The 21,673-nt window shown below is 47.2% G+C and overlaps 2 protein-coding genes across 2 annotated transcripts; both read right to left on the reverse strand.

Annotated features, from left to right (window-relative positions):
- Positions 1–1,493: 1,493 nt before the first annotated feature.
- LOC115198033 (acidic leucine-rich nuclear phosphoprotein 32 family member D-like) lies at positions 1,494–9,232 on the reverse strand. The gene is made up of 8 exons (XM_029759692.1): positions 8,975–9,232; positions 7,811–7,960; positions 7,252–7,374; positions 6,871–7,057; positions 4,201–4,304; positions 3,249–3,303; positions 2,559–2,694; positions 1,494–1,736 (listed from the first exon to the last, which is right to left on the reverse strand). Exons 1-7 carry the CDS (start codon positions 9,026–9,028, stop codon positions 2,594–2,596), a joined length of 774 nt encoding a protein of 257 aa, XP_029615552.1. The 5' UTR covers positions 9,029–9,232; the 3' UTR covers positions 1,494–1,736; positions 2,559–2,593.
- Positions 9,233–19,944: 10,712 nt separating this feature from the next.
- LOC115198034 (endophilin-A3-like) lies at positions 19,945–21,321 on the reverse strand. Its single transcript, XM_029759693.1, has 2 exons — positions 21,139–21,321; positions 19,945–20,450 (listed from the first exon to the last, which is right to left on the reverse strand). The coding sequence occupies exons 1-2, from the start codon at positions 21,251–21,253 to the stop codon at positions 20,254–20,256; spliced, it is 312 nt and encodes a 103-aa protein (XP_029615553.1). The 5' UTR covers positions 21,254–21,321; the 3' UTR covers positions 19,945–20,253.
- Positions 21,322–21,673: the final 352 nt, after the last annotated feature.

Below are 21,673 nucleotides of genomic sequence, written 5' to 3' on the forward strand. Positions count from 1 at the left end.
GTGTGTGGAGTAAAGGTGGTCCCGAGTTCTTTTCCCCTCTGGTTGCACATTTAACATGCTTGTAGAAATGAGGTAAAACTGATTTAAGATTCCCTGCATTAAAGTCCCCGGCCACTAGGAGCACCGCCTCTGCATGAGCATTTTCCTGTTTGAAGGGGTGTCCACATACTTTTGTATTATAGTATACTTAGAACAGACATTTGACAACCATTTTTAATGTTTGTTCCCCCCCCCAACTGGTCCTGGGTGAGAAATAAGAGTACAAGAGCCTGCCAACACAGAAAATAGTTCTGTACTCTTTAAAACGTCAGCACAGCGTTTTCTAGTTCATGGCAAAGCGGGCGCGTTAGAATGGGGGTAGACAACGATATAAAAAAATTTTTTTTTTAATTGAAAAGGACATACAAGAGAGCAAGGAGGAAAATGTTAAGATTTTATTTACAAAGTAAATTTTTGTACATTTTGTCTTAACTTACAGAAAGTAAAAACAGAGCCACAACTAGGAGGCTTGCATCCCCAGTGGTACCCTACGTAGTGCACTACTCTGTAGTGCACTACTTTAACCGGGACCCGTAGAGTAGTGCACTACGTAGGGGATAGCTCCAGTCCAACCCTAACCCAAAACACAAGGGAGGGAGGAGACAGACAGCAACAACAACAAAATTAAGAAAAAAAACAACAAAGTCTTCTGAAAAAATATTTTAAAAAGCTCTGATTATGTCCTACACGGCCCCCCCCCCCCTTATTCCCTATATAGTGCACTAAAGAGACCTACACAGGCCCTAACCAAAAGTGGTGCGTGCACAAAATAGCCAATAGGGTGCCATTTGGTAGGTATAACAGGCACTGTTGGGGAGTTGTTCCCCTTGTTGGGAAAAGGTGATTGGGTGATTGGTTGGTTGTCAGGGCGACGAGGTCGTTTACAGACGGAGAGCTCCGAAGGAGTCGATGACGTCACGGAACCTCCAGGTGGTGACGTCGTTATGACGTCACAGAGAGCCCCTCCCACCGCCCGGTGAGGTCACGGAACCTCCAGGTGTTCTTGCAACGGAGGGTGTGTGTAGGGCCACATCTCAAAATCAAAAAAATACCACACTATTCCCTATATATATATATATATATATTAGTGCACTACTGTTGACCAGGACCCACAGGGCTTTTCTGATGAGTTCAGGGCTTTGGGCCCTGGTCAAAAGTAGCACACTAGGGACTAAGGTACAATTCGGGACATCCTAGATTGGCTGGAGGGATTTAGGGGGGAAAAGGGGCAGAGACAGGCAAGAAGGGGACAACAGAAGGGGTATCTGAGATACTGAGGGGTCGTGGGAGGTGGAATTGTGACGGAATCAAAAACGCAATATTAGCCACTTTCAGTGAAACACACCGAAACAAAAACGAAACTAGGGCCTATATGCAAATAGACCGTTGCCATAAATGGCTCTGTGACATTTACCTTGGACTGTGTTTACAGCTGAAGTTGAGTCGACTGCTTGTTTTGAGATTAAAGAAACACATTGTTCATATCCTTCGCTAGTTAATGAGTTATTAACCCAGTTTTTTTATGTCTTAAAGGGACAGTGTTGTATTTTGAGACCGGCTGGAATCAGAGAGATGGAGGGGTGGAATCAGAGAGATGGAGGGGTGGAATCAGAGAGATGGAGGGGTGGAATCAGAGAGATGGAATCAGAGAGATGGAGGGGTGGAATCAGAGAGATGGAGGGGTGGAATCAGAGAGACGGAGGGGTGGAATCAGAGAGACGGAGGGGTGGAATCAGAGAGACGGAGGGGTGGAATCAGAGAGATGGAATCAGAGAGATGGAGGGCTGGAATCAGAGATATTGAGGGCTGGAATCAGAGAGATGGAGGGGTGGAATCAGAGAGATGGAGGGGTGGAATCAGAGAGATGGAGGGCTGGAATCAGAGAGATGGAGGGCTGGAATCAGAGAGATGGAATCAGAGAGATGGAGGGCTGGAATCAGAGAGATGGAATCAGAGAGATGGAGGGGTGGAATCAGAGAGATGGAATCAGAGAGATGGAGGGGTGGAATCAGAGAGATGGAATCAGAGAGATGGAGGGGTGGAATCAGAGAGATGGAATCAGAGAGACGGAGGGGTGGAATCAGAGAGATGGAATCAGAGAGACGGAGGGGTGGAATCAGAGAGATGGAGGGGTGGAATCAGAGAGATGGAGGGGTGGAATCAGAGAGATGGAGGGGTGGAATCAGAGAGATGGAATCAGAGAGATGGAGGGGTGGAATCAGAGAGATGGAGGGCTGGAATCAGAGAGATGGAATCAGAGAGATGGAGGGGTGGAATCAGAGATATGGAGGGGTGGAATCAGAGAGATGGAGGGGTGGAATCAGAGAGATGGAATCAGAGAGATGGAGGGGTGGAATCAGAGAGATGGAGGGGTGGAATCAGAGAGATGGAGGGGTGGAATCAGAGAGATGGAGGGGTGGAATCAGAGAGATGGAGGGGTGGAATCAGAGAGATGGAGGGGTGGAATCAGAGAGATGGAGGGGTGGAATCAGAGAGATGGAGGGGTGGAATCAGAGAGATGGAGGGGTGGAATCAGAGAGATGGAGGGCTGGAATCAGATATTGAGGGGTGGAGGGGAGGACACTGAATCTTCATCGTCATCATCCTCAGGATCCCTCTTCCTCTTCTCTCCTTTCGCTGGAGAGTCATCCTCATCTAGAAAAGAGAAGAGGACATTTAGACACGGGCACCAAACAGAAGAACGTGTCTGGTTGTGTCCCAAAAGACCCTATGTAGTGTACTACTTAGACCACGGTTCATAGGGCTCTATACACCTTATTCCCTATGTAGTGTACTACTTAGACCACGGTTCATAGGGCTCTATATAGGGATCACAGCCTTTAAAACACCAGACCAGGATAGAATAGAGCTACACCAGACCGGAATAGAGCTACACTAGACTAGACCAGAATAGAGCTACACTACACTAGACCAGGATAGAGCTACACTAGACCAGGATAGAGCTACACTACACTAGACCAGGATAGAGCTACACTACACTAGACCAGGATAGAGCTACACTACACTAGACCAGGATAGAGCTACACTAGACCAGGATAGAGCTACACTAGACCAGGATAGAGCTACACTAGACCAGGATAGAGCTACACTAGACCAGGATAGAGCTACACTAGACCAGGATAGAGCTACACTAGACCAGACCAGGATAGAGCTACACTAGGCCTGTGAGATTGGATAACGGTACTAACCATCATCTTCGTCGTCGTCATCGTCATCATCGATATCTCCGTTCACCTCCCCATCCTAGAGAGAGAAACAGTTAGTACAGCTAACATCCGTCTGCAGTGTAGTTTCAGCGGTAGATTATTTTATTTAACTAGGCAAGTCAGTTCAGAACAAATTCTTATTTACAACGACGGCCTACCAAAAGGACTCCTTATTTAAACTATAAATATAGGACAAAACATATACCACAACAAGAGAGACACACTACATAAAGAGAGACCTAAGACATGGCCAGAAAGCAACACAACATGGTAGCAACACAAGAAGGCAGCAGCACTAAACATGGTATAAACATTATTGGGCAAAGTCAACAGCACAAAGGTCAATAAGGTAGAGACAACAATACATCACACAAAGCAGCCACAACTGTCAGTAAGAGAGTCCATGATTGAGTCTTTGAATAAAGAGATGGAGATAAAACTGTCCAGTTTTGAGTGTTTTGTTGCAGCTCGTTCCAGTCGCCGGCTGCAGCGAACTGAAAAGAGGAGCGACCCAGGGATGTGTGTGCTAACGTCTGCAGTGTTGTTTCATGGTTAGCTAAATGTTAGCGCTCTAACTTGTTGATCATGCTTTGCGAAAGTCTAGGTGTCTGCAGCGGCTGTATTTAGAGAGTCAGGACTACTTTTAGAATATTGTTAAAGTCATTCTGTTCCCCCTGATTGCAGTCGGTCTTAAACCAGTTTCCGGAGAACTGAAAATTGGTTGCATTTCCTCTATTAATTTTTTTTAGCGCTAAAATGGTCGGCTATCTAGCTTTCATTTCTGTGATTATTAGCAAGCTGGACATACAGCCAAGAAACTTACTGTAGGTTCAATTCCATTTCTACACAGGCATTTTTTTTAAGTATACAGAGTTCCCCCCCCCCTGAAATTCTACAAATAAAATGTTGTCCCCCTTCATGGGCCGGATCTTACCTCTTCGCTCTCCGCACTGTCGTCATCTTCCTCCGCAATGACCTCTTCGTCATCGTCCTCCTCCTCTTCATCAAAGTCCTCCTCAGACTCTCCCCCCTCTTGTTCTACAGGACAGGACAGAGCAGAGACAACATTAGACCCACTGTCCTCCCCCTGTCTTCTACAGGACAGACCAGAGACAACATTAGACCCACTGTCCTCCCCCTGTCTTCTACAGGACAGACCAGAGACAACATTAGACCCACTGTCCTCCCCCTGTCTTCTACAGGACAGACCAGAGACATTAGACCCACTGTCCTCCCCCTGTCTTCTACAGGACAGACCAGAGGGCTTGACTTTTTTCTTCATTTAAAAAAAAAAAAAAAAGCCAAGTGGGACTGATTTTCTACTTGTCCAAAAGCTCACGTCACTTGGTCCAAAAAAGAAAAGCAAATAAAAAAAAGTCTTAAACCTTAAAAAGGTGGCAGAAATGTTTGTTGTTGTATGATGTAAGGAACCACTTCACAAAATTACACACACACACACACACATATATATATATATAACACGTATATAAATTATATTTTAAACAATTAAGACTCCCCCCCGAACGGGTAGGGTCTCGCAGTCATTATACCCCGATGAAGACAGCTTGTCTGTCCTAACGTTGCCTGTTCAATTATTACATCTGAGCTCCCAGAGTGAAGAATCTCTCCTTTAAAATGTTTCAAGTGTTCTACTCCGCTAGCCAGCACCTCTCCTAAATAGGTGTGGGTTTCTTTCACCTCTAGGGGTCATCCGATTAATCCAATACCACCTCCCAAGACGAGCTAACCTCAGCGATAACAGCGGAGATTAACACGTCGTGGTGACAGTTACAAGCTTGATGTTGTCATTGTGTGCTAGGAATATGGGACTAAATAATACTTTATTTATAACAACCTTTGGTGATGTCAATTTTGACCTCTCCCCTTCAGAGGTAAAAAAAACCCACATTACTTAAAAAAAAAAAAAAAAAAATCTGTTTCTCTGAGGAATTATATTAGTATAAAAATACACCTTTTTTTATAAAAATGTTTTAGAGCAACACAATATAACTTGAATGATTTATTTTACAGAGTCATTATTCCTCATCTTTACCAAGGGTTTCAATAATGAATAATAATTTCAGATCTCGTATTATATCTCCTGCCGTTGTGGCTTTGAGCAAGGCACTTAACACCCCTCACCCACAAAGCAAAATACTACTAGACTACTTTATAAAAGACTCGTGGTCCATCAACCCTCCATCTGGGAAGCTAATGGTTGCAGGCGGTTGGTCCAACCAAACACACCAGTCAGCTTATCAAGGTCCTACTGGCCAGCGGATTATTTTGTTTTGTTTTTTAAAACAATGTGTTGTGTGTTAGAGAGCAGAGATGGAGAGAGAAAACCCGCCTACACGTCCTGTGGTTGGCCACCGGGTAACATTACAACCAAATACTTATAAAATAAATAAAAAAAGTTACTCCTTCAACGGAAACGGGATCAAAACGGCTACGGTGGCTAACTAAGATGTTTATCTATTTGTAAGGATAAAATAGTTTGTGTTCAGGGGAGACATTGACAGCATAGGAGTTACTCGTCAATTAGGCTATTACTATATATATATATATATATATATATATATACACACACACATATACACACACACACACACACATATATATACACACACATATATATATATTTTTACTTAGTCAGAATTACCTGTCCAGTATTGAATAGAGAAGAATCCTAGAGAATCAGGAGACCGTTTCATAACCAGCCTACGCTGGTTTCAGCAACTGCGTGTCGGCAATTTGCGTTTGGAAAGCCGGTGTCATGTTTTTAAACGTGGCAGTAACGTGCCAACAGCTAAATACTGTAGTTTGGTTGGCTGTCTAGTTCGTCTGCTGTATATTGTTACTTTACCTGCTGCGCAGTCGCAGTCTCGCCCGCCTCCTCCCCTCTCTGGCAACAACCCACGTGCAGGTGATATACCAGGGATTTTTTTATTGCCGACCAAAAATGTGCTCTCTCTCCCTCCCTCCCTCCCTCCCTCCCTCCCTCTGTTTCACAGTGACAGACCATGGACAACATCAGTTCAGTCAAGTGCACAGGAAGAAAAAAAAAATGTATGAAATTGTATGAAATGTGTGCATTCACTACTGTAAGTCGCTCTGGATAAGAGCGTCTGCTAAATGACTAAAATGTAATGTAAGTGCCATTTTAATTAGTTGGATATGTCTGAAACGGACCCCTATATAGTGTAACTACTTTTCACCAGGGCATTCAGCATCTTCATAAAGACTAATAACAAAACAGATTCAAGTGACCGTGTCCGTTTATTTTCCCCGACACAAATGACAAGATTTTTTTTGGGGGGGGCTATTATATGGTTGTTCCTTGATGTTCTTGCTTATATTTACATTTTAGTCATTTAGCAGACGCTCTTATCCAGAGCGACTTACAGTAGTGAATGCATACATTTTCCCCCCCCCTTCCGTACTGGCCCCCCGTGGGAATCGAACCCACAACCCTGGCGTTGCAAACACCATGCTCTACCAACTGAGCCACACTGGATATTCTGCTCATTTGTCAACCTTGTAGATGCTATTTCTAAATCGGATTTTTTGTTTGTTTTTAAAGTTCCACTTCAGCAAGTCTTACCTTCATCGTCGTCGTCATCGATCCCGTCTCCCTCGCCGTCCGAATCGGAGGCTTCGCAGTCTTCGATATCGTAGCCATCGAGGTACGTGAGTTGCGGGAGGAGCTTGAAGATGCTCTCTCTGTAATCTCCCAGGTTGGTGACCTCACAGTTAAACAGGTCCAGAGACTTCAGCACGGGAAGTTTTTTCTAATGGCGGGCGAGGGGGGGTGAGAGGTTATGACAGTTATTCACAGTTACAACACATATGAAGAGCGGCAACAGTCTTATTTAAAAAGTTAGAAAAAGGGGAGGTTATAACCAATCGTACTCCCGCCTGTTAGTCTTATAAAAAAACTAACAGCTATAGCCGTTTTATACACGGCCACAACAGTCTTATTCACCAGTGGTTCCAGTGTGCTGATGTCCTTGAACTTGTTCCCGGAGAGGTTGAGGTGTGTGAGGTTGACCAGCCTCTCGGCCAACACCTCCAAACCACCAGATATCCTGTTGTCACTCAGCTCCAACTACAGAAGAAGAAGAGGAAACATTCTGAGTGTCATTGAGTAGACTTGATACCCCCCACCCATGTCATTGATCTACAATCCATAGGTACGGCTGTACAGTGAAATAACTACGCTCCCAATGCAATACATCCAGTGTGATTTTAGATGGCAAATTAACAAATGGTATTTTGTTGATTTTATATACCCTCTAGCTGAGGGTAGGAAACACATTATTCACCACATGGCCCAACTTTAGGTTAAATAATAAAATCAAAACAACCTGTAGATTCATGCTGGTCTACTGTGATGCAACGTTATTTTATAAAAACAGTACTATGGCAGCGAGACCCAGTGGTGCAGGCTAGCTACCTTTCCCCCTTCAGTTTGGGTATGGAGGAGATGTGGTGCACTGTAAAATAAACAGGGTGTAAACACATACAAACTATTGTAGTTGTACCTTTTTTAATTTCCCCAATTTGGGTATGTTTGAGACGTTGATGAGACCCACGTTGATGAGACTCAACAGTTCCAGGTTCTCAAACTCCTCCGTTATGCCCTCCATCTTCCCCTCGTTGGACCGACAGTTATCCAGGACCAGCTCCTGAACCTGGGAGATAAACAGAGGTAGGAAGAGACAGAGAGAGACAGGGAGAGAGAGAGAGACAGAGAGAGACAGGGAGAGAGAGAGACAGAGAAAGAGATTAAAAAAAGTGTTGTTTCAGTAGTAACCCTAGTTATTTGGAATACTTGACCAGTATTTATATCAAAAAGGTTGAAATATGTGTGTGGAAGTTATTTGATATGAATTAGTAGCCATGCTTACAAACAGAACTGTTTGTAAACTCTGGACACGTGATGTAGCCTCATTTCACCAGTTCAAAGTAGACACACGTTGTTAGCCAAATAAATAAAACCATATTTAACCGGTTAAAAAGTCTACCCCAAAACGGTTCATATCTATGTACATTTAATATCGTTTCAGTCGACTAAAAAATTAATAACAAAAAATATATTTTTGTAGCTTTTAAACCGGTGAAAAAATGGTTGTCTTGGTAGCGAGCTAGTTAGCCAACATGCTAACCAGGTAATGGCTACCGCTTTCAGTCAAGTTCACAGTGCTAACTGCTATAGCTAGCTGACGTTTAAAACTACGGCTTTTCCCCCCTTTTTTACAAAATATACACATGTATAAAATAAAATAACATTAAAAAACTGCAGCAGATGACTTGCGATATATAGAAGTACAACTATTTTGTATTATTTGAGGTAAAAAATATTGAGTTAGGTTAAAAGCTAATTTCGTTAGCCATTTTTTTTCCTGTTTACCTCACGAACCCGGTTTGTCTGGTTGTTACAGTTACGACGTTGGAGATCCCAAAACCAACGAAAACCAACGACTCAAATACAGTCTGCTATCTAGTTTACAATATACATATTTATCTGAAGTATTTCGATTTTTTGGGGGGGAGAATAAATAACATACATTTGTAGTAGAAGGCTTGTTCTTATGAGAGGACCCCATGTGCTCGCCATGACTTACCTCCACACACCGTAAACTTTGGTGTTACCGAGTTTAGATCTAGTTAAATTATATATATATAGATATATATGAGTTACTTACATCCGACGGCGTCCTGTTTCTCAGTTCTAGGTGAATTCTCTTTTTCATGTCCATGTTCCCTTCTTCTCTCTCGGATGTGGTTGTAAAGTGTTTGGTGTTTCTACCGCCTTGCTACGAGCTAAACTATCGGAAAGAGAGAGAGAGAGAGAGAACAAACAAGCCTTTCGTTCAAATCAGAAAGTGGGTCAAAATGCGAAGAACTAGTTTTTTGTTGAGTCTAAACCCCCGGCGGTGAAACGAACTACTCGACAGCGCCCCGTGTGGTTGCGTTTCCACACTGCAGCCACACAGACATGGGCCTGGTGACCAAGTACTGCTAATGCGGCTTGTTAGCTGAAAATAACAATTTACAATACTTGTAATGCATTGTATTTTTATTATATTATAATAATTTTATTATATAATAATATATATATATAATACATAATAATAATAATTTATAAAATTATAATAATTTTTATTATTAGTAAAAACATTTTTTTTTAAATACGACGGATATAGACGTAACTGTTTGTTTCTTGGCTATTTATGAGAGAATTTGACGTTGTTGTTATTATTATTATTATTACTGTATTTAATTAATCGAACATAATTCTCAAATTTTATTAAGTTCTTTTTTTGCCGGCATTGTTGTTACCACACGGTGGCAATGTTGCTCTTTCATTTTCATGACTATGGACTCTTCTCAGGCTTTCAATTCCAAAAAGTACAATCATTCACCTACTATGGAACTATCTGGAGTTGGAGCCGTAGAATTACGAATTTGAACTATCTCCCAGTTCTAAGGTATGAAACCACTTGGCTTTTAATGTTTTACTGGGTTCCATTATTCTGATTTAGGACTTTCACCAGCTCTGGTGTTCAAACCCAGTTTCTTCACACCTTTTCAAGTCTCTTGTTTTACCCCCAAAGTCCCATTCATTGTGCATCACTGTAGCCTACTGTTGTTTATTGCTGCCGTCACTGTTTTAAAGCTGCAGTCTGTAATTCAAACAACATATTGTGTGAGTTTAAGAAAGACACTTTTTCTTCTTCTTCTTATGTGTCATAATGTTTATTTTAATAAGTCACATAATTATACTGTAGTCATCTCACAACAGACACATTCACAATGTGGGCTGGTGGTCCAATACAGGAAATAAACAGCAACAGCAACATCAACAGTACAACAAGGTTCATATCCCTCTCATTTTTTACAGTTTACATTTTAGTCATTTAGCAGACGCTCTTATCCAGAGCGACTTACAGTAGTGAATGCATACATTTCATACAATTTCATACATATCATACTTTTTTTGTTTTTTTCCTGTGCTGGCCCCCCGTGGGAATCGAACCCACAACCCTGGTGTTGTAAACACCATGCTCTACCAACTGAGCTACAGGGAAGGCTCTCCTCTCCTCTCCTCTCCTCCCCTCCCCTCTCCTCTCCTCCCTCTTTCCCACTATGACAGAACATTTCTGTTTTCAGAGCAAGACACCCATCCAAAAACAAACCAAGGTAACTAGTCCTATTTATTTATAAAAATGTAACCTTTATTTAACTAGGCAAGTCAGTTAAGAACAAATTCTTATTTACAATGACGGCCTACCCCAGCGACACTGGGCCAATTTCTGTGCCGCCCTATTGGGACTCCCAATCACGGCCCGGATGTGATACAGCCTGGATTCAAACCAGGGACTGTAGTGACACCTCTTGCACTGAGATGCAGTGCCTTAGACCTCTTCTGTGCCACTCGGGAGTACATTCCCTATATAGTGCACTACTATAGGGTGCCATTGCGTAAATTACCTAAACCTTACTGGGGAGCTTCTCTTAGTGATCCCACACCTTTCCTTCACAGTAAAGAAACCACTCTTGTAGGAAGGATGAACCCTATTTTGTCTCCAGTCAACACCACTGAGGTAATAATAAAACATCTACTCTGTAGGTGCCCCTATTACCAGCCTGTTCAACCTCTCTTTCGTATCGTCTGAGATCCCTAAAGATTGGAAAGCTGCCGCGGTCATCCCCCTCTTCAAAGGGGATGACACTCTAGACCCAAACTGTTATAGACCCATATCCATCCTGCCCTGCCTTTCTAAGGTCAAGTTAACAAACAGATTACCAACCATTTCAAATCCCACCGTACCTTCTCCGCTGTGCAATCTGGTTTCAGAGCTGGTCATGGGTGCACCTCAGCCACGCTCAAGATCCTAAACAATATCATAACCGCCATCGATAAGAGACATTACTGTGCAGCCGTATTCATTGACCTGGCCAAGGCTTTCAACTCTGTCAATCACCCCATTCTTATCGGCAGACTCAACAGCCTTGGTTTCTCAAATGACTGCCTCGCCTGGTTTACCAACTACTTCTCTGATAGAGTTCAGTGTGTCAAATCGGAGGGCCTGTTGTCCGGACCTCTGGCAGTCTCTATGGGGGTGCCACAGGGTTCAATTCTCGGGCCGACTCTCTTCTCTGTAAACATCAATGATGTCGCTCTTGCTGCTGGTGATTCTCTGATCCACCTCTACGCAGACGACACCATTCTGTATACTTCTAGCCCTTCTTTGGACACTGTGTTAACTAACCTCCAGACGAGCTTCAATGCCATTCAACTCTCCTTCCGAGGCCTCCAACTGCTCTTTAATGCTAGTAAAACTAAATGCATGCTCTTCAACCAATCGCTGCCTTCACCCGCCCGCCTGTCCAGCATCACTACTCTGGACGGCTCTGACTTAGAATACGTGGACAACTACAAATACCTGGGTGTCTGGTTAGACTGTAAACTCTCCTTCCAGACTCACATCAAACATCTCCAATCCAAAATTAAATCTAGAATTGGCTTCCTATTTCGTAACAAAGCCTCCTTCACTCATGCTGCCAAACATACCCTCGTAAAACTGACCATCCTACCAATCCTCGACTTTGGCGATGTCATTTACAAAATAGCCTCCAACACTCAGCAAATTGGATGTAGTCTATCACAGTGCCATCTGTTTTGTCACCAAAGCCCCATATACCACCCACCACTGCGACCTGTATGCTCTCGTTGGCTGGCCCTCACTACATATTTGTCGCCAAACCCACTGGCTCCAGGTCATCTATAAATCTCTGCTAGGTAAAGCTCCGTCTTATCTCAGCTCACTGGTCACCATAGCAGCACCCACTCGTAGCACGCGCTCCAGCAGGTATATCTCACTGGTCATCCCCAAAGCCAACTCCTCCTTTGGCCGCCTCTCCTTCCAGTTCTCTGCTGCCAATGACTGGAACGAATTGCAAAAATCACTGAAGCTGGAGACTTATATCTCCCTCACTAGCTTTAAGCACCAGCTGTCAGAGCAGCTTACAGATCATTACACCTGTACACAGCCCATCTGTAAATAGCCCATCCAACTACCTCATCCCCATACTGTTAATTTTAGTTGTTCTTGCTCTTTTGCACCCCAGTATCTCTACTTGCACATCATCATCTGCACATCTATCACTCCAGTGTTAATGCTAAATTGTAATTATTTCGCCACTATGGCCTATTTATTGCCTTATCTCCCTAATCTTACTACATTTGCACACAATGTATACAGATTTTTCTACTGTATTATTGATTGTATGTTTGTTTTATTCCATGTGTAACTCTGTGTTGTTGTATGTTGTCTAACTGCTTTGCTTTATCTTGGCCAGGTCGCAATTGTAAATGAGAACTTGTTCTCAACTAGCCTACCTGGTTAAATAAAGGTGAAATAAAAATAAAATAAATAAATACAAATATTTATCTGTGGTTATCTTTCAATGACAACATCGATAAACATCATCAGTATGTAACAGTTAATAGCAGTGGAAGAGGTGCCTACAATAGTGGAGAAAAAAAACACGACAATACTATATCATGTACAAGAAAACACACAACAATACATACTTTCAAATACCTTGAATGGGAACAGTCTGTCAGCCCTTCAAATGGTGTGTAAGTACAGTATATACGTCATTCAGTAATACATTTACAGCATATAGGAATGATCAATACAAATCAAATATTTATAAATACTAATACTAATAGCTGTTTTGTTTGTGGTAACACAGGCAATTATAATAATTAATTGACATACATTGATTAAAAATAAATAACATTTTTTTTCTCCCATACATTTTATAAAAGCGCTGTAGTGATCCCATTGAACCAGACAGGCAGACAGGCAAACAGGCAGACAGGCAAACAGACAGGCAGGCAGGCAGACAGCTGTATAAAGCCCAGCCTATCTCAGTAGGAGCTTAACAGACTGGGTGTGCATTAAAAATGGCACCCTATTCCCAATATAGTGGCCTACTTTTGACCAGGGCCTATAGGGTTAGTAGTGCACTACTTTAGACCAGGGCCTATAGGGTTAGTAGTGCACTACTTTTGACCAGGGCCTATAGGGTTAGTAGTGCACTACTTTTGACCAGTGAATATAGGGTTAGTAGTGCACTACTTTAGACCAGGGCCTATAGGGTTAGTAGTGCACTACTTTAGACCAGGACCTATAGGGTTAGTAGTGCACTACTTTAGACCAGGGCCTATAGGGTTAGTAGTGCACTACTTTTGACCAGGGCCTGTGGGTGTGATCTGGTTAAATGTAGTGCACTATATAAGGAATAGGGTTCTATTCAGACTCCAAACACTTCTCTACCACCCATATCGTGAACCTGAGAGAGGAGCACAGGTCCAGCATTGGCTTTGAGGGAATTGGTGGCTACATAGGAACTACATAGGTAATATCAGTGGCGGATTTAGGTATAGGCGACACATGGGCAGCCGTCCAGGGCGGCACGCGGCGCGCCCGCACCCAAAAAAATAATTGGAATGCTGACATTTGCGCGAATCAGGGGGGGGGGGGGGGCCCTGATTCTAGTTTGTGATGTGAGCTAGGCAGGCTACTGCCTGGGAAGGTCTCCCACTCAGAAGTACGAGATGGGGCGGGGGTAGGTGGACCTCAGGTCTGCCCACTGGAAGACCGAGGTAGGAGGAGCGGGGGTAGGTGGACCTCAGGTCTGCCCACTGGAAGACCGAGGTAGGAGGAGCGGGGGTAGGTTGACCTCAGGTCTGCCCACTGGAAGCCCGAGGTAGGGAGCGGGGGTAGGTTGACCTCAGGTCTCCCCACTGGAAGCCCGAGGTAGGAGGAGCGGGGGTAGGTTGACCTCAGGTCTCCCCACTGGAAGACCGAGGTAGGAGGAGCGGGGGAAGGTTGACCTCAGGTCTGCCCACTGGAAGCCCGAGGTAGGAGGAGCGGGGGTAGGTTGACCTCAGGTCTCCCCACTGGAAGACCGAGGTAGGAGGAGCGGGGGTAGGTTGACCTCAGGTCTGCCCACTGGAAGCCCGAGGTAGGGACGGGGGTAGGTTGACCTCAGGTCTCCCCACTGGAAGCCCGAGGTAGGGAGCGGGGGAAGGTTGACCTCAGGTCTGCCCACTGGAAGCCCGAGGTAGGAGGAGCGGGGGTAGGTTGACCTCAGGTCTCCCCACTGGAAGACCGAGGTAGGAGGAGCGGGGGAAGGTTGACCTCAGGTCTGCCCACTGGAAGCCCGAGGTAGAAGGAGCGGGGGTAGGTTGACCTCAGGTCTCCCCACTGGAAGCCCGAGGTAGGAGGAGCGGGGGTAGGTTGACCTCAGGTCTGCCCACTGGAAGCCCGAGGTAGTAGGAGCGGGGGTAGGTTGACCTCAGGTCTCCCCACTTTGTGCGAAATCGTTAATAATAATATAAAACCAGTCTACACACCACCAAGGTGAATTGGTTTAGTCTTGACTCTTGGTTGACAGTGTTGGGGGATGGGTAATGTAGTCTTGACTCTTGGTTGACAGTGTTGGGGGGGATGGGTAATGTAGTCTTGACTCTTGGTTGACAGTGTTGGGGGATGGGTAATGTAGTCTTGACTCTTGGTTGACAGTGTTGGGGGGGATGGGTAATGTAGTCTTGACTCTTGGTTGACAGTGTTGGGGGGGATGGGTAATGTAGTCTTGACTCTTGGTTGACAGTGTTGGGGGGGATGGGTAATGTAGTCTTGACTCTTGGTTGACAGTGTTGGGGGGGTGGGTAATGTAGTCTTGACTCTTGGTTGACAGTGTTGGGGGATGGGTAATGTAGTCTTGACTCTTGGTTGACAGTGTTGGGGGGGTGGGTAATGTAGTCTTGACTCTTGGTTGACAGTGTTGGGGGGGATGGGTAATGTAGTCTTGACTCTTGGTTGACAGTGTTGGGGGATGGGTAATGTAGTCTTGACTCTTGGTTGACGGTGTTGGGGGATGGGTAATGTAGTCTTGACTCTTGGTTGACGGTGTTGGGGGATGGGTAATGTAGTCTTGACTCTTGGTTGACAGTGTTGGGGGATGGGTAATGTAGTCTTGACTCTTGGTTGACGGTGTTGGGGGATGGGTAATGTAGTCTTGACTCTTGGTTGACAGTGTTGGGGGGGTGGGTAATGTAGTCTTGACTCTTGGTTGACAGTGTTGGGGGATGGGTAATGTAGTCTTGACTCTTGGTTGACGGTGTTGGGGGATGGGTAATGTAGTCTTGACTCTTGGTTGACAGTGTTGGGGGGGTGGGTAATGTATTGATGCCAAATCAACACAAATTTCTTTCTATTTGTCTTTGTTACTTCTTTTTGAAATTTATGAGTCTTATTTTTGTATATATTTTTTATATTTATATAGTTTTAAATGTTTTAATTATTTATTTGTGTCTGAATAAAAATTACAGTTAGTGCAGAATGTGTCCGCCCCGGGAGCCATACAAGCTAGAACCACCACTGGGTAATAGGGTGCCATCTCAGATGCAGACCTGACCTTGTAAAACAGACAGGCCTGCTCTGTCTCGTCATACTTTGTACAAGAAGGGGACTTTTACTCTGAAAAGGGGACGTTTATTCTGTAACCGGTAGAATGCTGTATTGTAGAGATATCTCTGACTGTCAACTTGCTTCCCTCCATCTCAAGTCACGTTGTCTCTCTTCTCAACAGAGGACATGTCCAGTGGACAGCGGTCAGCCTACAGATCTAACCGGACACAGCCTGGTTACTCTCCTACTGTCCCTCCAACTAAAAGTAGTGCACTATATAGGGAATAGAGTACCATTTGGGAAAGATGGGGTACCTAAGGGGTACGTAGGGGATACCTTGGGGGTACGTAGGGGGTACGTAGGGGGTACCTAGGGGGTACCTAGGGGGTACGTAGGGGGTACGTAGGGGATACGTAGGGGGTACCTAGGGGGTACGTAGGGGGTACGTAGGGGGTAGGTAGGGGGTATCTAGGGGGTATCTAGGGGGTACGTAGGGGGTACCTAGGGGGTACCTAGGGGGTACCTAGGGGATACGTAGGGGGTACCTAGGGGGTACGTAGGGGGTACCTAGGGGGTACCTAGGGGGTACGTAGGGGGTACGTAGGGGGTACCTAGGGGGTACCTAGGGGGTACCTAGGGGGTACCTTGGGGGTACGTAGGGATACGTAGGGGGTACCTAGGGGGTACCTTGGGGGTACGTAGGGGGTACGTAGGGGGTACCTAGGGGGTACCTAGGGGATACGTAGGGGGTACCTAGGGGGTACGTAGGGGGTAGGTAGGGGGTATCTAGGGGGTATCTAGGGGGTACGTAGGGGGTACCTAGGGGGTACCTAGGGGGTACGTAGGGGATACGTAGGGGGTACGTAGGGGGTACCTAGGGGGTACCTAGGGGGTACCTAGGGGGTACGTAGGGGGTACGTAGGGGGTACCTAGGGGGTATCTAGGGGGTATCTAGGGGGTACCTTGGGGGTACGTAGGGGATACGTAGGGGGTACCTAGGGGGTACCTTGGGGGTACGTAGGGGGTACGTAGGGGGTACCTAGGGGGTACCTAGGGGATACGTAGGGGGTACCTAGGGGGTACGTAGGGGGTACGTAGGGGGTAGGTAGGGGGTATCTAGGGGGTATCTAGGGGGTACCTAGGGGGTACCTAGGGGGTACGTAGGGGATACGTAGGGGGTACCTAGGGGGTACGTAGGGGGTACCTAGGGGGTACCTAGGGGGTACGTAGGGGGTACGTAGGGGGTACCTAGGGGGTATCTAGGGGGTATCTAGGGGGTACCTTGGGGGTACGTAGGGGGTACGTAGGGGGTATCTAGGGGGTACCTAGGGGATACGTAGGGGGTACCTAGGGGGTACGTAGGGGGTAGGTAGGGGGTATCTAGGGGGTATCTAGGGGGTACGTAGGGGGTACCTAGGGGGTACCTAGGGGGTACGTAGGGGATACGTAGGGGGTACCTAGGGGGTACGTAGGGGGTACCTAGGGGGTACCTAGGGGGTACGTAGGGGGTACGTAGGGGGTACCTAGGGGGTACCTAGGGGGTATCTAGGGGGTACCTTGGGGGTACGTAGGGGATACGTAGGGGGTACCTAGGGGGTACCTTGGGGGTACGTAGGGGGTACGTAGGGGGTACCTAGGGGATACGTAGGGGGTACCTAGGGGGTACGTAGGGGGTACGTAGGGGGTAGGTAGGGGGTATCTAGGGGGTATCTAGGGGGTACGTAGGGGGTACCTAGGGGGTACGTAGGGGATACGTAGGGGGTACCTAGGGGGTACGTAGGGGGTACCTAGGGGGTACCTAGGGGGGTACGTAGGGGGTACGTAGGGGGTACCTAGGGGGTATCTAGGGGGTATCTAGGGGGTACCTTGGGGGTACGTAGGGGGTACGTAGGGGGTATCTAGGGGGTACCTAGGGGATACGTAGGGGGTACCTAGGGGGTACCTAGGGGGTACGTAGGGGGTACCTAGGGGGTACGTAGGGGGTACGTAGGGGGTAGGTAGGGGGTATCTAGGGGGTACCTAGGGGGTACCTAGGGGGTACGTAGGGGGTACGTAGGGGGTATCTAGGGGGTACCTAGGGGGTACGTAGGGGATACCTAGGGGGTACCTAGGGGGTATCTAGGGGGTACGTAGGGGATACCTAGGGGGTATCTAGGGGGTACCTAGGGGGTATCTAGGGGGTACCTAGGGGGTACGTAGGGGGTACGTAGGGGGTACCTAGGGGGTATCTAGGGGGTATCTAGGGGGTACCTAGGGGGTACCTAGGGGGTATCTAGGGGGTACGTAGGGGGTACGTAGGGGATACCTAGGGGGTACCTAGGGGGTATCTAGGGGGTACGTAGGGGATACCTAGGGGGTACGTAGGGGGTACCTAGGGGGTATCTAGGGGGTACGTAGGGGATACCTAGGGGGTACCTAGGGGGTACCTAGGGGGTATCTAGGGGGTATCTAGGGGGTACGTAGGGGGTACGTAGGGGGTACCTAGGGGGTACGTAGGGGGTACCTAGGGGGTACCTAGGGGGTATCTAGGGGATACGTAGGGGGTACCTAAGGGGTACGTAGGGGGTACGTAGGGGGTATCTAGGGGGTACCTAGGGGGTACGTAGGGGGTACCTAGGGGGTACCTAAGGGGTACGTAGGGGGTATCTAGGGGGTACCTAGGGGGTATCTAGGGGGTACCTAAGGGGTACCTAGGGGGTACCTAGGGGGTATCTAGGGGGTACCTAGGGGTTACCTAGGGGGTATCTAGGGGGTACCTAGGGGGTACGTAGGGGGTACCTAGGGGGTATCTAGGGGGTATCTAGGGGGTACCTAGGGGGTACCTAGGGGGTATCTAGGGGGGTACCTAGGGGGTATCTAGGGGGTATCTAGGGGGTACCTAGGGGGTACGTAGGGGATACCTAGGGGGTACCTAGGGGGTATCTAGGGGGTACCTAGGGGGTACCTAGGGGATACCTAGGGGGTACCTAGGGGGTACGTAGGGGATACCTAGGGGGTACCTAGGGGGTACGTAGGGGATACCTAGGGGGTACCTAGGGGGTACGTAGGGGATACCTAGGGGGTACCTAGGGGGTATCTAGGGGGTACCTAGGGGGTACGTAGGGGGTACCTAGGGGGTACCTAGGGGGTACGTAGGGGGTACCTAGGGGTATCTAGGGGGTACCTAGGGGATACGTAGGGGGTACATAGGGGGTACCTAGGGGGTATCTAGGGGGTATCTAGGGGGTACGTAGGGGGTACGTAGGGGGTACGTAGTCAGTTGCACAACTGAAATGTGTCTTCTGCATTTAACCCAACCCCTCTGAATCAGAGAGGTGCCCAGGGGGGGCTGCCTTAATCGGCGTCCACATCATCGCCGCACGGGGAGCAATTGTTGGGCGTTATAACTGCCTTGCTCAAGGGCAGAACGGCAGATTTGTCCACCTCTGGGATTTCGAACCAGCGACCTTTCAGTTACTGTCCCAACGCTCTTAAACACCAGGTTTTTTGGGGGGGTGCAATTGAGTCAGTCTGTGACTGAACCAATCACTGGACAGTTTATTGACTAGCGACGGAGAAAAGTGTTTATTGACGTCTGACAGGTATAACATACATAATATAAGAAAGGACACAACAGAAGCTTACGTACATCTGTAACAACATCTTCATCCTCATCATCCTCACCAGTTATTAAATGGCTTGTCCCAGCATGCAATACATTGGACCCGATTACAGTCTATACAACCAGCTCTCTACTCTGTTTCTACCAGTCTTTAGTTAGTTCAACCAGCTCTCTACTCTGTTTCTCCAGGAACAAGGTTGGAGTTAAAACCTCCAGGAGGGTATCTCTCCAGGAGGATATCTCTCCAGGAACAGGGTTGGGGTTAAAACCTACAGGAGGGTCTCTCTCCAGGAACAGGGTTGGAGTTAAAACCTACAGGAGGGTATCTCTCCAGGAACAGGGTTGGAGTTAAAACCTTACAGGAGGGTATCTCTCCAGGAACAGGGTTGGAGTTAAAACCTACAGGAGGATATCTCTCCAGGAACAGGGTTGGGGTTAAAACCTCCAGGAGGATATCTCTATGGAAACAGGGTTGGAGTTAAAACCTCCAGGAGGATATCTCTATGGAAACAGGGTTGGAGTTAAAACCTACAGGAGGATATATGTGTTCGATGCCATTCCATTCTCTCGGTTCCAGTCTTTATTATGAGCCGTCCTCCCCTCACCAGCCTCCTCTGGTAAACACAGGAGTCCATCTTTACAATCATTCCCTCCATTCAACACTGCAAGCACACTGACCCCACTGAAAGGGGGATGAAGCAGACGATTCTTCATCTCTCTTTTGTTATTCTCCTCCTCTTCTTTGTCTATCAGCAGAATCCAAACGTAGTCTTTTGTTCCTCAAAGTTGTGAAAAGCGGCTGCACTCACATAAGCGAAGAGAAGAAGGCGTGGCTTAGGCTAGGCAGAGGTGGGGGGCTGGGGGAGGGCGCGGATTGGGCGGGGGTAACGGCCTAGTGAGGAAGTGGAACCAGGATATCTACGTAGTTGATGGGGAAGAAACCTGATTTGCCGTTGATCATGCCCTCGTACCAGTTATCGTCGATCTGATTGGTTAGGGTGATGACGTCGCCCTCCTTGAAGCCCATCTCACCCTCGTTCTCCGGGTCAAAGTCATACAGCGCCCGGCAGCATGGCTGGTCCATAGGAACTGGGGGAGAGAGACGAGGAGAGAGAGGGGGAGAGAGACGGGGGGAGAGACGGAGAGAGAGACGGGGAGAGAGACGGGGAGAGAGACGGGGAGTCAGACAGACACAGACAGACAGACAGACAGACAGACAGACAGACAGACAGACAGACAGACAGACAGACAGACAGACAGACAGACTAGTTGAATAGTTTTCATACTGTATTACAGGTGTGTGTGTCTGTGTGTGTCTGTGTGTGTGTGTGTAACCGATGTGTGTGTCTGTGTGTGTGTCTGTGTGTAACCAATGTGTGTGTCTATCTGTGTGTGTGCCTGAGTGTGTGTCGGAGTGTGTGCCTGAGTGTGTGTTGGAGTGTGTGCCTGAGTGTGTGTCGGAGTGTGTGCCTGAGTGTGTGTTGGAGTGTGTGCCTGAGTGTGTGTCGGAGTGTGTGCCTGAGTGTGTGTTGGAGTGTGTGCCTGAGTGTGTGTCGGAGTGTGTGTCTGTCTGTCTGTGTAACTCTGTGTTCTTGTTTGTGTCGAACTGCTTTGCTTTATCTTGGCCAGGTCGCAGTTGTAAATGAGAACTTGTTCTCAACTGGCCTACCTGGTTAAATAAAGGACTTGTTCTCAACTGGCCTACCTGGTTAACTAAAGGTGAAATGAAATAAATAAATAAAATAAAGTGTGTATCTGTGTGTGTGTGTATTCTCACCTGGGGACCGGGCGGGTCCTGGGGACCGGGCGGGGCCTGGGGACCGGGCGGGGCCTGGGGCGGTGTTGAGCCCCTCACTGTGGCTGTCGCTGGGGGGTAACAGCTCCAGGACCATTCGGGGTTTAGGAACATACTCCTTCCTGGGTTTATCCTGTGCCTCCCGAATCCTGGAGTCAACACACAGGAAACGGACAGAGGTCAGAGGTCAGGACAGAGGTCAACACACAGGTAACGGACAGAGGTCAGGACAGAGGTCAACACACAGGAAATGACACGTCAATGTCCGTATAAAACACAGGGCAGGAATGAAGGTGTGTAGCGAGGCAGACGCAGGTTTAACCATGAATACGATCTCCACAGACCACAGAGAAAATGCCTTTAAATGCCCTCCTGGCCCTAGTGTCTCTCTCTCTGTCTCTCTGTCTCTCTCCCTCTCTCTCTCTCCCTCTCTCTGTCCTCTCTCTCTCTCTCTCTCTCCCTCTCTCTCTCTCTCCCTCTCTCTGTCTCTCCTCGTCTCCCTCTCCCCTCCTCTCCC

The sequence above is a fragment of the Salmo trutta genome, chromosome 8 (genome assembly GCF_901001165.1).
Source record: "Salmo trutta chromosome 8, fSalTru1.1, whole genome shotgun sequence".
Taxonomy (NCBI): Eukaryota; Metazoa; Chordata; class Actinopteri; order Salmoniformes; family Salmonidae; genus Salmo; species Salmo trutta.